The sequence below is a fragment of the Patiria miniata genome, unplaced genomic scaffold, assembly GCF_015706575.1.
Source record: "Patiria miniata isolate m_02_andy unplaced genomic scaffold, ASM1570657v1 HiC_scaffold_19, whole genome shotgun sequence".
Lineage (NCBI taxonomy): Eukaryota > Metazoa > Echinodermata > Asteroidea > Valvatida > Asterinidae > Patiria > Patiria miniata.
This window is the reverse complement of record NW_024037057.1, coordinates 1,230,479-1,247,357: the sequence shown is the minus strand read 5'-3', so window position 1 is coordinate 1,247,357 and position 16,879 is coordinate 1,230,479. Positions and strand designations below refer to the sequence as shown.

The 16,879-nt window shown below is 40.9% G+C and overlaps 1 protein-coding gene across 3 annotated transcripts in view; it reads left to right on the top strand.

Moving 5' to 3' along the window:
• The window catches only part of LOC119725280 (kynureninase-like), a 43,015-nt gene extending 34,572 nt beyond the window's left edge, over positions 1-8,443 (top strand). For 2 of the 3 annotated variants that reach the window (XM_038196646.1, XM_038196645.1), the window contains exons 9-15: positions 315-413; positions 1,366-1,439; positions 1,814-1,866; positions 4,338-4,423; positions 6,428-6,606; positions 7,437-7,527; positions 7,889-8,041. In XM_038196646.1, coding sequence (XP_038052574.1) covers positions 315-413; positions 1,366-1,439; positions 1,814-1,866; positions 4,338-4,423; positions 6,428-6,606; positions 7,437-7,527; positions 7,889-8,041 — 735 coding nt within the window. Of the gene's footprint in view, positions 1-314; positions 414-1,365; positions 1,440-1,813; positions 1,867-4,337; positions 4,424-6,427; positions 6,607-7,436; positions 7,528-7,888 lie in introns of all 3 variants that reach the window. The other variant, XM_038196644.1, reaches the window with a different exon arrangement.
• Positions 8,444-16,879: the final 8,436 nt, after the last annotated feature.

The following is a 16,879-nucleotide window of genomic DNA, read 5'->3' as shown; positions in this document are numbered from 1 at the left end:
GCCTGAATTCAGCGTGCTTCGCCGAATAAAAAAAAACCGAACTACTAACGGAAATTTCCAACAGTGCGTCTTAAGACGCACCGTTCTTTCATTGATTTCTTCAAAATGACAGCTTGCCAGAGAGAGTTTAGTCCCCTTACTATCTTTCAACCAAGTATGTTTGTCAACAATAATTACGTCAGTTACTTTTTGGATAGTTGCAAATGATGGACTATAGCTTTAAATAAAGAGCGGAGTATATATACACTGTGTACAAAACTTTAAAGTTTTTCAGTATTTTGTACAAACAGTGATTTGATGTGTATTCTTTGCAGGGATGCCTTGTTGGCTTTGACTTGGCTCACGCTGTGGGTAATATAGAGATGCAGCTACATGATTGGAATGTAGACTTTGCTGCATGGTGTACATACAAGGTAAGATGAGACCCTACATCTAGGCTTTCCTTCTGTCAGGGAGTTTCTGAAAACTTAGAATGCTTGGCGTATTCTGCTGGGAGTTCTGCCTGTTACGATATTCGCAGTTAATGACAATGAATGTACAAACTCAGGAACAGCTGGAAACACTTTAATTTCAATGTTTAAGAACTCACGCTACTTCGTGTAAAGCTGAAACAATCACGTAGAAGACATTCACAAACGAAGAGTTTAGTATTGTCCTGCAGTTTTGAAACATTAAGAATGTTTCCAAACTAGCCTGTAGTTGCACTCGTGGTCTGCAGGTAATTCTGCAGGTTGTGGGTTCGAGTCCAGCCTGGGGTCATGGTGCGTGTGCCCTTGGGCAAGGCACTTTGTCACTCGTTGCTTCTCCCCACCCAGGAGTCAGTGGGTACCTGTGAGGGCAGAGGTGGTTATTGTGATTGATTTTAGCTGCATTACGCCGAAATGGCAGCATCGAGCTGTATACTGCAGGGAGCTGAGATTGTATTGGCCCAACGAACAGGGGTTATAGTGGTGTTTAGCCTTGAGTACCAATAATGGTAGATATGTGTGCTTAATAAATGTACCCAAATACATACATGTAGATGTAGGAATGTATTGAGTTTGATATCATTTGAAGTCTGACCATGTACCTTTTTCAAATCCGTAATTGACCTATCGCGGTAGAATCGCGTTAGAATAGTGTCAATGCAGCTTGTGAAATATTGTCCAATTAAATGATATATACAAATGGACGCGGAACGGGCAAAATCTGAGACAAACAAAACTTAATGTACAAAAACTCCATATGGTTGTCTAAGGGGTGTGGCTTACTCGCAAATGGCGATAGGTCAATTTGTGTGGATGGATCACATGTCACCTGTGTATCTTTTTGTTTTATTATCCAGTGTCATTGTTATTGATTGCATTGTGTTTATTGACTGTACAGTATCTGAATTCTGGTGCTGGTGCCATAGCAGGGGCCTTCCTTCACGAGATGCATGCCGTCAATAACCACCCAAGGTAAGCGCTAGATGCATGTAATACATGTACTAATCCCCCGTGCGGCATGTCGTACTGCTAGTAAACTGAAATGAGAAAGAATGTTACTACCTGATGCTATTTCGGGCAACCTGACGTTACTTCTGCGGTTGTTTACGACGTCTATGGAGATTTCCTATCAAATTTGAAATGTTTCTCAGTCCCAGATTCATGTCTTATCATCATTTTTGCAAAGACTGACTTTCATTGAGATGATATATGAAGAAAAAAGCAGCGTCAGGTTGCAACATTCTTCCCCTGAAATGACTACGGTATCTAGAAAAATATATTCTGCCTTTGAAAGTCAAGATTTGCGATTTTGCTATTTTCTGTTTGTTGATTATAATTTGTTATAGACTGGCTGGTTGGTGGGGCCATCAGATGTCCACACGATTCAACATGGATAACAGTAAGTCAGAAATACTTCAATTAGGGCCAAGACACAAGAGGCAATTTTCACAGGCAACTTGGAGGCAACACAATAGACTACAAGCTAAAGGAACCCCGATGATGAACAAAGGACGTTTTTCCAACAGTTTATGCAAATTCCTAATAACATTACATGGAATTAAAATTTTCCTTTCTTCTTCTTCTTCTTGGAGATTGCCCGGAACAAAGCTGCCTGTGAATTGTCTCGTGTGTCACGGCCCTAAGTTTGGCCTAATGTTACAGGATTTGATGTTCCTGAAGTAGAAAATAAAAGCTAGAGTCCCCCAAATCAGGGGCCTAAAAACACTGAAGCTGTAGCCAGAGTAAGGCTAAGGTTTGAAAGCCATGTGCAAGGCAACTGGGACACAGAACAATGAAATAGTTTTGCATGTATGTTGTTACAAGATCCCCCTCAAACACAAGGACCCAGGAATGGTACTTTTGATTAGACTTTATGGTAAAAGACTCAACTCAGACAAAATGAAAGAAGCACAGATCAGTGTACAATTCCAAGATTAATTTAATTCACAATATCACCAAAATATTAACATACACTTTAATTTCACCCTACGAAGTAACTAAATAAATACATCAATTAATACATTACAAAAACAATTAACGAAGGTGGGCCCAAATCAAGGGTTCCTTGTTTGTCCATGCCAAGTGGTCATGTCGTGGGTGTGATTGTGGTGGACCGGTGCCTGCCCTGGTAGTACCGTCTTGGTCCATAGCGTCCTCTGCCCATGTGGGACCTGGCTGATGATCCTACTGGTCGATAGTCGACTTGAGTTTGGCCCGCCATGGATGTCTGTCTCACTGCGGAGTTTGCCACACTAGACGTTACACCATAAAACCCTGGTTTTCAAATTAAGTACAAATTGTCACCAGTAATGCAACTACTACACAAGATTATTACATGCACCATCCATAGCAGTTCAAGTTCAGTTATAGAGTATAAAATGCAAGGTACATAATATGCACACAAACCCAAACAATGCATTACTGCAAATGCACATTTCCAACGTTATACAACAGTTATACAAATACAAATTTTCAGTGTTAAATTTTAAATTGAAAGCTGCAAAGAAATAGTACTTGCAGGTTATGGCAAATAAATTGGTCTACATTTCATTGACGGTGACGAAAATGGCCGCAGCCTACTGACTCTGTGGGACTCTTTCTCAACGGCACAAACAAATTGCAAACTCAGTTCACTAAGAACCTACTCCCCAATGTGGGTACGCACGGGCACAAAATACCCTGACGAAATGTTGGTCCTGGTCTTGCCTCCAAGTGCCTAGCCAACGCCCTAATCTGGATTTTATACCCAAGATTGATAGTGCAAAAGTATTTCAAAACCTGAGACCATGTTAAGACCCCCTTTACACAGGGCTGTGACCTTTGGGCCTCCCTTGTGCGACCATAAAACTGGCCAGGTCGCTGTTGGAGGCTCAAAGGAGGCCGAATGGTTGCCTAGGTCTTTCAAAGGTGGTACACAGGATGTTCAGACATCGCCATGGACGCCATGGTCGCCGTAAATTTTTGAACATGTTCAAAACAGTCGCACAAAGATCGCTGAGGAGGTTGGTTGCTCAAAGGTGGCTCAAATGAGGCAGAAGGGAGGCACAAGCATTGCCGTGGTTGCAGAATGGATGCACAATGGTCGGCCAATGGTCGCCGCGTAATAGATCCGTTCTGTTGCAAATGTTACCGTCAATTTGGGCGATATGCTTCTGCCTCCCTTGTGCCTCCTTTGGCCGAACAATAGCGTGCATGGAACGATGACTGTGGTGACTGCTGTGCATCCATTCGGTGTTGGTTGCCGTAGGTTGCACAGGGGAGGCAGGCAAGTGGCTCAGTGGACGCACATGTCGCTCGTAGCTCGACATGAAAATACCCGAAAATTGCAGTTTTGGTGGTTCAAGGGAGGAACAAGGATAGCTGGAGCAGTTATATAAAAACAGGATTTTCTGGATTAAAGCGACCATTGAGTGTCCTGGCCATTTTTTGGTCGCTCATAGGTGGTACAAAAGTTGCAGCCCTGTGTAAAGGGGGCCTAAGTTAATCCACTGACTGGCACGGACTGCTCAGTTAAATCCCACCATTGTTAAATGCTTATTGGATTAACAGCTTTTACAGTGTAATGCCAAGTTGTTCAACTGGAGTCAAGTCATGATAAGATTAACCCAGATTCCAACTTCATGGACTTCTAATACATCTAAAAATTCAGGCTGGGTCTCTCCCCTTAATACAATCACAAACAAGTTACACAATATGGAAATTCAGGTTGGGCTCGCTAATCTCGTGTAATCATATACACACAAAAAAGAAAAATTTACACAATACAAGTCTGGCAATTTAATATAAACGGAACTTTAAATTCAAATTGTGACATATGTCTTGACCATTTCTTTTTGTGTTTGGTTTGTATCCATCTTTTTATTCTGACAGAAATGGACTTGTCAGCAGGGATAGCAGGATATAGGATTAGTAATCCTTCCTTGATGGCTATCATACCAGTCAAAGCTAGTCTGGAGGTAAGATGTCCTCACAAAACATGGTCAAACATAAATGATAGACTTTGTTGCAGTCGATTCCATCTTAAATCCTCCAGTCTCATCCAGTCACACCCTATTCAAATGAACTGTAACAAAAACCCTTCCTTTGTTATTTAGGGAATAACAGTGTGAGGACCCAGTCTTCACTGCGTGATAATGACCGGGTTGGGGAATGGCCGCTGTTAATGGACCGAGACGAAGGCGAGGTAATTAACAGCGGTCACCCCCAACGTGGTCATTATCACGCAGTGAAAACTGGGTTCTCACACTGTTATTCCCATTAATAAATACCTTTTTTAACGAAATAAACAGTTCAAATGCTCTAATTTTGTGACTTTTCTTTCGGCAATATTTCCTGACTTTTTGTGTTCATATTCGGTGGCCATATTGTAGCTTATGCGTAGTACCTTATCTCTACAATATGCGTTGTCATATACCACCCTAGCCGGGCCCATGCTGCGCTGGACGGTATCTTTATTGCATATGACCACTGAGGTCCAGGGTATGAACTTCTGCTGCCGTAGCGAAACAAATTACAACAATTTTTTTCATATTTTTACCTGATGGTTGAAGCTGAAATTTCGTTTACATATTTCTTGTGTCCAGAATTACAAAGATGCTCAGTTTAGAGTTAAAAGTAAATATGTCCAAGGGCGGATCGCTCCACACTTATGTCATAAGTACTGCAGTATGAACATGGCGTTTGAAAACTTCCTTTAATACGCGCGCGCACCTGCACATAGCAACTGCGTTGCGTATGCGCACGTAACTCTTCACGCGATGGTGGTTTAGCGCATGTGTACTGCTGTATTGTTACAAACTAGCGTAGGACTGTTGTAAAATTGGCCAATTATTTGGCTTACATGATGCTGGATCAATGCTGGTTCATGCATCAGGGGCCATTTATTGGCTTGTTCTTGAAGCCCTTCTTTATATCACATATTAATACACCCCCACGTGATCGAGTCTCGACCAATCAGAAGCTATCAACAATGAAGGAATTTTGTGTTACTTTTGAGTGGACATGTGATGGTTTTGACTTCAACACTAGTAAAATGAGTCATTTGCTGAAATGTATCGGTACTTTGAGGCATCCACGTACTAAAATGGGATAAATATTGATGTGTTTGCTATACATCGGTTCATTGCCAATTCAACAATACATGTTGTTTTGACAACGCGTAGTGGGTGAGGCGGCTTAAGCAGGCTATTCCATGGTAACGCAAGTTACATTGGGAGGGGTTCTTCCATCAACTCTGTTCTTGGTTCTTGGTTCTTGGTTGGTTCTTCTCCTAGATACTCCACGTGGGAGTTTATACAGGAGGCCAAAAAAACCGGGGCAAACCCTTTCTCTTAGCGATAAGTGTTTACTGGGTTCTTTTACGTGCATTTATGCAACACATGGGACCTACGGCTTAACGTCCCATCTGAAGGACGAAGCAATAATGGTTAAGTGCCTTGCTTAAGAGCACAAGTGTCCGCGCCCGGGCTCAAACCCACGTCACTGTTGCCTCTGAAACGCCAGAACATGCATCCGGTGCTCTTAACCGCTAGGCCATGACACTCCAATAGGTGCCTTATCCTATAAAGTCAAAGCATTGATAGTGAATTTGGTTTGGCAATAAGTTTCTTATTGGTAACTCACATTCGAAGAAAAGGACATGGCAAACATTTAAATACCCTACATTTCAAGGTTTCCTCATACTGTGCACTTATGGAAAAATCTGTTTAGGGTACAAGCCATATGCTACCATTACAATTATTAAATAATCAGTCACAAAATTTCTACGAGGATATATTTTAACTCATGTTACGGTAACTCACGTTACTGTTTGTCCGCCCATCTTTTGTACAAGTTATACATATTTGCATGGAAAGATTTGAATTTCCTCTGTTTATGGGACTTCTCAGTTACATGCCTGTTTAATTAATTGTTCTTGAAATTCATATCAAGTTGTTTGGTTTTGTTTTTTTTTCTCTTAGATTTTTGCAAAGACTTCCATGAGTGCCTTGCGGAAGAAGTCTTTGTTACTGACAGGGTATCTGGAGTATTTAGTCAGGTTATACTTCAGCAAGCCACACTCACTGCCACAGAATGAGAGTAATGGCAAGACACTGAACGATGCAGCTACAGATATCTACATTCATGTCATTACTCCCAGGTTAGTTCATGTGTTTCACGAGAGCTATCTTAGCTTATGGGGTACTCACACAAAAGGAACAGTGGTTCCCCAGAAGGGACATTCCAAAGAAGAGGGATACAGGGAGAACAATGCAAGGAGCCAATCCATCCATAAGGTTGTGTGTACTTGTTCTACATAACCCCTGAGGACAGACACACAAAGGGAGAACAACAGATCCTTTCAGTCCTCGGGAGTTGGGTCTTTTGTTCAAAACGGTCCTCTGTGGTAGGTTTGTGTGCTTAGTCTATGGGAGTGTGTTACTGGGACAAAGGAAAACACAAAGCATGGTCCTTGGGAGTATAGTAAAACAAGAGTGTGTGCACTGTACAGTGCATTGAGTCTGACGTGTGTGATGGAGCATAGTGTGGAGGCAGATTGCCACATTGCAGAGAGGAAGATGCGTATTTTAACATTTACAAATAAACTATTTTCGAACAGCTGCCCAAAAGAGTCTGTTTTTGACACATCACATCATACTTGTATCCCGTGTACTTTGGTTGATTTCAAAATCGAATTGAGAAATTCAAGGTAAAGATTTGTCTTTCAACTTTGTAGTGCTTAAACGTTACCTCCCCAACTCCATCAAAATCTATCCCCCATTTTAGTGGATTTTGGGGGACTTGGTCTTGCAGGCCTGGTTTGACTAGCAGTGTGATTGGTGGTTTTTGGCAGACTTGGTCAAGTACTTAGTAAAAGACAGTAGGGAGTTAGGGTTAATATAAGGATTTGCCTTTCAACTTGGTAGTGTTTCAATCACTGCATGATATGTGTTTCCTGCACTAACTGCAGTCTGTGATGATTTTGTACAGTGAGCCTTCTGAGAGAGGATGCCAGTTGTCATTGATGTTCAACACTGCCATAGATGACATATTCACTCAACTACTGAAGAGAGGAGTCTTGGTATGTTCTCATTGATTGGACTGATCAAATCACGTCCATCTGGATTGGCTGTTACTGCAGTGTACAGTTATATATATCAAATATATGAATCTTGCATGCGTTTAGACAGAGATCAGTTTAAGTAAGATTTGAGGCTTTGAGATCAGTTTGAGGAACCGTGGAAGTAATTGCAAGTTGTCCACATGCTGTGTGTTCTTCGCTTCTTTTAGTGTTACAGAAACGTGTGTACAGTACATTTACTAAGTATAACAATCACATGATGTGAGGCTTTACATTGTGAGTTCCAGAGTCTTATAACAACCTGTTAAAAGACCATAGCAGAGACCACCTTTGAAAGTTTGTTTTGCTTTTGTGTTGACAGTGTGATGAACGCAAGCCCAACGTCATACGTTTTGCTCCAATTCCTCTCTATACCAAGTTTGAAGATGTGTGGCGGATGGTCCAAGCACTTCGAGAATCTCTCAATGCCGTCAAACAGCAGAAGCTAGGCAGGAGCCTGGACGAGCTAGACTGAATGTAGGTTGGTGCTTCATCAGGCACTGCAATATACAGCAGTACATCACATAGTGCATTTGAATCTTGATGTGGAATCTGATAACCATAATGAATATATATTTGTACCACCTTTGACAATGATGTTACCAGTAGCTATTACAGAACTGCCACTATTGCTAAAAGATAGCAACTACATTTAAGAGACACAGAGTTATTGCTTATTTTTGTAGGCTAGTACCTCAGTGTCTAGGTTTAAAAGAAATATTTTGCTGCGATGAATTATTATTGGTGAAAAAAAAAACAAGTTAATGTCAGATGGGATCGTGTATACATGTAGTTGAAAGGCACTGAATGTGAAGTCCATATTTTTGTCACTGTGTGATAAGTCAATGGCAGAGTAGATGTGAAAGGCTTGTCATGCTTACCGTAATTTCCTGCGGATAAGGCGCGCGGCGGATAAGACGCACGTCCCTAAAATCACCCAAAAAAAATTCAAACGCCAACAGATAAGGCGCACCGCCGCATAAGACGCATGTTTGACCGCACACAGAAGAACACCAGGCGTCACCCGGTGTCGGTACATCGCCACAAAGGGGCCATTGTGTTGCCTTAGAACGATCACACTATTTGGAGGATGAATTAAGCCGTGTCCGCACTGGACTTTTTTTTTGGAAGGTTTTACCGAGACGATAGTAAAATGAGAAATGGTCAAATGTGACCACTGTCCGCACTTGGACTTTCGACACGGGAAAATTTACCCAGACCGCGTGGGAGAAGTAACCGAGCTGTCACAGTGTCAGTATAATTACTCACCGTACACAGAAAACAAATTGCCGATCACATTTTCAGCCGCCGATACGCACAGTAATATTACACATGCCATTTGCATGCACAACATAATCGTTTACACGATATTATTTCATCTTGACACGCTAAATCTTGACGAAAAGGCCTGTAATTCTGACGCATTTGTGATGCACGTCGTCGAAGCCATGCCGCTGTACGATATTCCGTGTGGCAGCAGTGCCATCAGTATTCGTTGGTTCTCATCGCATGCTTACAGAATCGAAGCTATGATGTGGGCCAGGAACCAGTGACTACGGCCTACATACGGTACCGGACCATGATGTTCCGTGCATGACTACAGTAGCGTATCAGGACGAATTTGGATCGTAGAAAATAACATACATCGGTGGAGAAAGAGAATTTCCGCAAATTAATTCTCAGAACGTGATCTCTCTTCTCTGTGTATGTATTTGTCCGTTGAATTATATATTTTAACGAGATTTTACCGCTCGGACTTGATGATACACCGCAGCGTGTTTCTACAAAATGTTCGGCCACACGTGCACTGAGGTTCGCGCGGTCTCTGTATGCATAACATGGCGCTCGGGCCGGAAGTACGCTTTCCTGAGCCGCTTTTACCGACTCGCACTGTTTTCATCTTGATCTTCAGGCTTGCAGACTTCGAAGATATCCTGTACAATAAACACCCTCAACGTTCACACAATAGAACTTGAGTGAATGCGATTTCCAAACGTTTAAGTAATTCTGATTGCAGCATTTTCGGAATGAAAAAACGGCCACAAAGAAAAACGTTTGTATGACGGCATTGTTGGAACGAAAGCACGATCACTAAGGGGGATCAACGCATTGCGGCATTGTTGGAAGGAAAGCACGATCATGGGGGATCAACACATCGCGGCATTGTTGGAATAAAAATACGGTCACAATGTCTGGAGAGTTGAGCCTCGGTTGACCGCATTATTGATTGCGGCATTGAAAGAATTCTTCACACAAAGACCGTCACTTTGAACTCAAGCGACACCAGATAAGGCGCACCTGTAGATAAGGCGCAGCGATGTTTTTGTGGTCTAGAAAGTCAGATAAGACGCGTCTTATCCGCAGGAAATTACGGTACATGTATGTTGATAGGCTGTTGGTTGACTGGTCCCATGTTATATATTTTTAGCTGTTTCGGTGTACACACCGAAACAGCTCTTGTTTCTGTTATTTCTTTTTTAGCTGTTTCGGTGTACACACCGAAACAGCTCTTGTTTCTGTTATTTTTTTTTTTCTCTTTTATTTTTCAGACTTTTTTCTCATAGGATAACACGTGTTTTCGTTCTACAAGTCACTTTTGCCTTTTTTTCAAATCCGATCGACTTCAAACCTGGCACACACCTAGACCACCATCTGAAGATGTGTGCTGAAACTTTTCGTCATGCTGACGTCATCACGTGATTTATTATAGATTTTTGAATATTTAATTTTTCCCATAGACTTTGTACACAAAATTTTTTAAAAAAATGTCAATTTTCAGAGGGCATTTTCGACACTTTGCCAGTAATTCATTTACACCAATCTTTGTCCAAGCAATGACCCTAATTCAAACAACATTGTGTAATGATGACGTCATGATGACGTCATCCGGTGTTTATTTATAGGCAATTAAATTGTGACACTTTTAATATTTAAAAATGCATAAGAAATCAACCGTACGCGTCCGCAGCATTCTGTTGCCGGCAAGTGGTAGAGTAGGTTGAGGTCTTTATTTCATTCAGTGTGCGTAAAATCACGTGACCCTTGCTTCCGGTCGAAAAAGGCCAAAACCGGAAGTGGCTTATTATTTAAAAGTGGTAATAGATATGAACTTGCTTTTAACGGTGTTAGTCTCTTGGCTGATAGTATTCTTCAAATCATCTACAGATGACGTCATGCAATCTTCGAGCGCCCTCTAGCGACAGGTTGAAAATTTTCAAAAATGTATTTTGAATAGATGTCTGTGGCGAAGTTTGTCGGAATCGCCTAAATATTGGTGTATATGATGACCTTGACCCACTTAATACGTGTGCGGAGTTTAAGGTGTATGACGTCATCAGACCGGAAGTTATAATAAAAAGACCCTTTTTCCATAGAAAATTCCTGAAAAATCAACCATGGCAGTTTTTATACTAGTTTTTACTTTAATTGTCTATTTAAGGGTAGGTCTAAAATATTTCAAAGCTTCGAGGCAATAAGCTAACTCGTACATGCCCTGCGCACGCTTAAAACTTCAGGTTGACAATAACTCTGCTTTAAAATATGCACAGTATCCAGGACGTCCACATTGTACATGTACATGCACGTACGTTTTACATATCTTATGTCAGTCAGCCCGCGCTCAGCGCACGTGTTGCTGAGGTCAAATCCTGTCCACAGTGACCATTTTAGCCGATTTCCGGGTAACTTTGACAGATTTTATGTTCATGCATAGTCAGGGACGTATTATTGATAAAAACAAATCATAATGTGGAAAAGCCCTATCTTCTGTTGCAAACAGAATTTTTGCAAAATTTCGTAGGATAGACACTTTTTGTATAGAAAACGCATGTACATGTTCATTCGACCTGGATGAAACTCCTTTACGGCAGTCGTTAATAAAACGGTCGAAACAGCTCAGTGTTTGTCCACAAACACATTTCTAGTTTCTCTTTTGTTTTTCAGACTTTTTTCTCATAGGATAACACGTGTTTTCGTTCTACAAGTCACTTTTGGCTTTTTTTCAAATCCGATCGACTTCAAACCTGGCACACACTTAGACCACCATCTGAAGATGTGCGCTGAAACTTTTCGTCATGCTGACGTCATCACGTGATTTATTATAGAATTTTGAATATTTAATTTTTCCCATAGACTTTGTACACAGAAATTTAAAAAAAAATGTCAATTTTCAGAGGGCATTTTCGACACTTTGCCAGTAATTCATTTACACCAATCTTTGTCCAAGCAATGACCCTAATTCAAACAACATTGTGTAATGATGACGTCATGATGACGTCATCCGGTGTTTATTTATAGGCAATTAAATTGTGACAATTTTAATATTTAAAAATGCATAAGAAATCAACCGTACGCGTCCGCAGCATTCTGTTGCCGGCAAGTGGTAGAGTAGGTTGAGGTCTTTATTTCATTCAGTGTGCGTAAAATCACGTGACCCTTGCTTCCGGTCGAAAAAGGCCAAAACCAGAAGTGGCTTATTATTTAAAAGTGGTAATAGATATGAACTTGCTTTTAACTGTGTTAGTCTCTTGGCTGATAGTATTCTTCAAATCATCTACCGATGACGTCATGCAATCTTCGAGCGCCCTCTAGCGACAGGTTGAAATTTTCAGAAATGTATTTTGAATAGATGTCTGTTGCGAAGTTTGTCGGAATCGCCTAAATATTGGTGTATATGATGACCTTGACCCACTTAAGACGTGTGCGAAGTTTAAGGTGTATGACGTCATCAGACCGGAAGTTATAATGAAAGACTCTTTTTCCTTAAAAAAATCCTGAAAAATCAACCATGGCAGTTTTTATATTAGTTTTTACTTTAATTGTCTATTTAAGGGTAGGTCTAAAATATTTCAAAGCTTCGAGGCAATAAGCAAACTCGGACATGCCCTGCGCACGCTTAAAACTTCAGGTTGACAATAACTCTGCTTTAAAACATGCACAGTCCACAATGTACATGTACATGCACGTACGTTGTACATATCGTATGTCAGTCAGCCCGCGCGCAGCGCACGTGTTGCTGAGGTCAAATCCTGTCCACAGTGACCGTTTTAGCCGATTTCCGGCTAACTTTGACAGATTTTATGTTCATGCATAGTCAGGGACGTAGGATAGACACTTTTTGTATAGAATACGCATGTACATGTTCATTCGACCTGGATGAAACTCCTTCTACGGCAGTCATTAATAAAACGGTCGAAACAGCTCAGTGTTTGTCCACAAACACATTTCTAGTTATTTAAGTGATGTCATCATTATTTACTCAGAAAGTTTTGTCTGGGGGTGAGTATTCAAACCTTTCTTTTTCATTGGCTGAAAAAAATACTAGGTAATATGTACATTATTACTAGGTAATACATTAATTACAGGTACTGGATTCCACAATCTGAAATCAGTTCCTGATATCGGTCGGGTACTTGGGTACCTGGTTCTGATGCACAGCCCTAGTCGTGTCATGACATGCAACGATATGTCAGTTCTTAATACAGTTGTTTAAAAGAAAAGCTGTCTTTGGTTTTTTTGGGAAAGGATGCAATTTGTGAAAGTTATTCACGAACTTGACCTTGCCATTATAGGTAACTACTAGTTTGGTGTATTATACAGGAAAATAGGTTTTTATACCAATTACAAAAATCTTAAGAAAAAAGATGGGAGACATTGTTGCACTGCCAAGTTATTCTGGCTTGAAAGTTGAAACACATTCAGTGTTTTTGTTCCACAGTACAGTCATCGAGGAAGGAATGGGGACCTCTTTTAGACACAGTAATTAGTAACAAATTAGGTAACACACTGAGTATACAAACAAAAAGTGTTTAAACGTCAGTGAAGGGCAAAACCTATAATTTGATTTATCACCCCGACGCAAAAATTCCATCTTATAATAGTTTATGCGGTACCTGCTGCTATGTACATCAGATTCAAACCAGCCAACCGATCCCGTTAGCTCGGTGGTCAAGTGGTAAGACATCTGCACTAGCAAGCAGGAGGTCGTGGGTTTGAGTCCCACCCAAGTGATATTTTCCAACTTTCACTCTGGAGGTAACACACTGAGTATACAGTGTTTAAACGTCGGTGAAGGGCAAAACCTATAATTTGATTAATCACCCCGACGCAAAAAAATTCCATATCTTATAACAGCAATTAGTAGTTGTTAATATTTAGATATTATGTAAACTGAATGTTCCTATGCACTGGAATATATTGGAGATTTGTTTTAACAATTTGGGGTTAAACAGTTGATTTGAATTTATAAAAGTGGTTGGGCACTTTTCACTTTCATTTTTAATTTGTTGCAACCAAATACCACAGAATCACACTATAAATAGCACAAAACTAAACCAAAGAAAAAAACAAGACAAGAGCAGAAGATAAGAAACTATGGAATGCTGCATCTGCCATTGCAGTCGTTTTGGGGTCTTTAAATCAGTTTGAGCATTTTGTCATTTTAAGTTATTTTTCCAGTTTGTCATTCATTAGAACAAATTTTGTCATTTTTATTGTATTGAGAGGGATATCATTTTAATGTTTTTCTGTCAATGAATGAAGTGTGTGTTACTCTTACCATTCCTTGGGTTCTCCGGTGGTGTTGCAGTCTTACCAAACAACGAAATGTGTCATTTTTCATTCTCTGGATAAGTCGTTATGACGGATCATATAATTGTGCTTTTTGTGCGTTACACATCGTCAACTTTACCACCCTTGAGATTTGGTATTTTTGTTGTTGGCAGAGTTCAAAAGGCTCCCCAGGATACTCATTAATATCCTTAGTGTATATGTTTCAATGAGATTTTCATTTTCACCCCAAAAAATAATCGTACCCAAATCAACACGAAATCTTGTGTATTGTTGAATCAACTCTTTTTGATCACGATTTAGTTATGTACTTTCTGCAGTTATACCCACAGTACTACTTTGTATGTTCCTTCAAGCTGATTTGTACTGTAGAGCGTAGAATGACATCAGTTTTGTTTGGCAGCTTGATCACATCAATATGATGTTGTATTTTTTAACTAGGGGGCCTAATGTATATTTTATTTGTACTATGTGCATGTGACAGTTTTTCTTATTATTTTGGGTGAATTTGCTTGACATTATAAAGCTTTGAAGTGAGTCAGTATATACATTGGATAAAAAAAACGTGAACAAAGCATATCGGATCGTTTGTGTCACTTTTTGTCCACCGACCGACCGGCTGACAGATCGACCGACCGAAGCTGACTGACTGAGGTAGCTTTTGACCATTTTTACCTCCACCGGAGTCGGCTCGTACATGTATTACTGTCATCCTCCCATGCAATACCTTGCCAATTAGTTAATCTACTCAATTAACGCAGTAGGAGGGTGCTAAAATTGTTAACAATTTTAATGTCAAACGCTCGGTGATTCTAGGCGCAGTGTATGTATTTGGTCTCGGTCAGAATGTTCAGAACAGACATTCATTTGGATGGTTCTGCGGTGTTATTAGCATCGATGATCACAGACAGACAACGTGGATATTTCTTTTGCTACTGTAGTCATTTGCTGATCTGGGGTCATGAGGTATTGCTGAGCCACTCCCATCCAGGCTCCGGCACCCCTAGATTAGGCGATATTAAAAAAAAAGGCCCATTTATGGCAAGAAGAGGGATTTCCGAGTAGAAGTTTGTAACGCCTATATTTTACCAAATTCGGAGGTGCTGAATCCGAAAATGATGGTTACCCTGCTGGAATTTTAGTGGAAATATGCCTACTTGCATAAATATTTAATACCTGTCGTGTTTCCCCATTGAGATGAGATCACGGGGTGTAGACGATATATTATAGAGGAATCCGAGCCAACTCCCATCGACAATGCGCGTTTACAGCAAACTTAAAAATAACACAACCGCCGAAGAGTTTTTTTGGAAGAACGGGAAAAAGACTGTCCTTTTTTTTGTTTTTACGTACGAAACCTCTAAAGGAACATTCAAAAATCACCAAAATTTCTCTCGTGTGCACGAGATAAGACTTTTAAATGTCCTTCTAGCGGCTTTGTGCTTTTTATTAGATTTTATATAATTTTGATGTTGGACATTCAACATCAAAATAATCGTCGGTGGTACAACGGTTGTGTTTCGTAAACTCTGTCACGAATCTTGAAACTCGCATTAGTTGATGAGGGCCTAAAATACATGTATACCGAAATATAACAGAAACGAAATACCGAAACGTGCCCACCAATTTTGTGGAGTGGAAACAAAGCGAACGAAAATGTAAAGCCTGTACAAAGACGTCATTCAAATACGGTAATTAAGGCTGCTGAATGGCTTCATTATGCCACAGGTAGAACTAGTAGTAGTAGCGAATTGCGAAGGAAGGTGTCCACAATGTTCATCAATGCCGCGGCAATGTCGGAGAAGTTGGTTTTCAATGCATACCCAGCATCGTCGCCAGCTAGCTACGGGCATGGGGGGCCGGGGGGGGGGGGGCGTTCGCTCGTACCCCCCGCCCTGCAAACAGGACGCTGGGATACTCTGATCAGCTTCACAGAATCTTGTGAAGGAAATGGCCTATGACCTATGTATAAAACATTTGACTGCAGCTGTACCAATGCGCTCAAATGCTATCCGAAACTTCCCATAGAATTACGCACATTCCATACCGGATGTGATTTCTGTTTCATTGCGGACCATGTGGACAAAATTTTAAGCGTCGCATAATGCAATCCGACCGCTCGTGACTAGAAACGGAGCCTGAGCGAGTGACGGGAATTGTAAATTTACAACACAGATAAGTTTTACAGAATTTCCTACATTATTACGCTTTTTTCAACGAGAAAAAAAACATCTCTATACTGGAATAAAAGAGTAATGAATCAGTCTTAACGGCCGTTTCAAACCATGCAGAATCATGACCTTGATGACGCGCAGGTCACTGGTCACGCAAAATCCAACCAACCAGAGCGTAAATTCATCAGAGTATCCCAGCGTCCTGTTTGCAGGGCGGGGGGTACGAGCGAAGGGGGGGGGGGGGCACAGTGCAATCTAGGGGGCGCGCCACAAGAAAAAACACATATATATAAATTTTCACTTATGGTTTTTGCCGATGGGGGGGGGGGGGGGGTGCAGGTGCTCGTCAGGGCCGGCCCGGTTCCCATTGCAACGCGCTTGTGCATACTCCTGGATCATATCCGGCAACGGTCTATACTAATTCCACGGATGCTTTGACACGGTCACCGCTTTTGCTTGAATAAAAATGACACAATCCAGTGAGGCAACCGACTTTAATTAATTTGTTTTTCACCGATTGCTATTTTCCTAACAAAAGTATAAAAGTTATTCACTTTTGAAAGAGATATAGG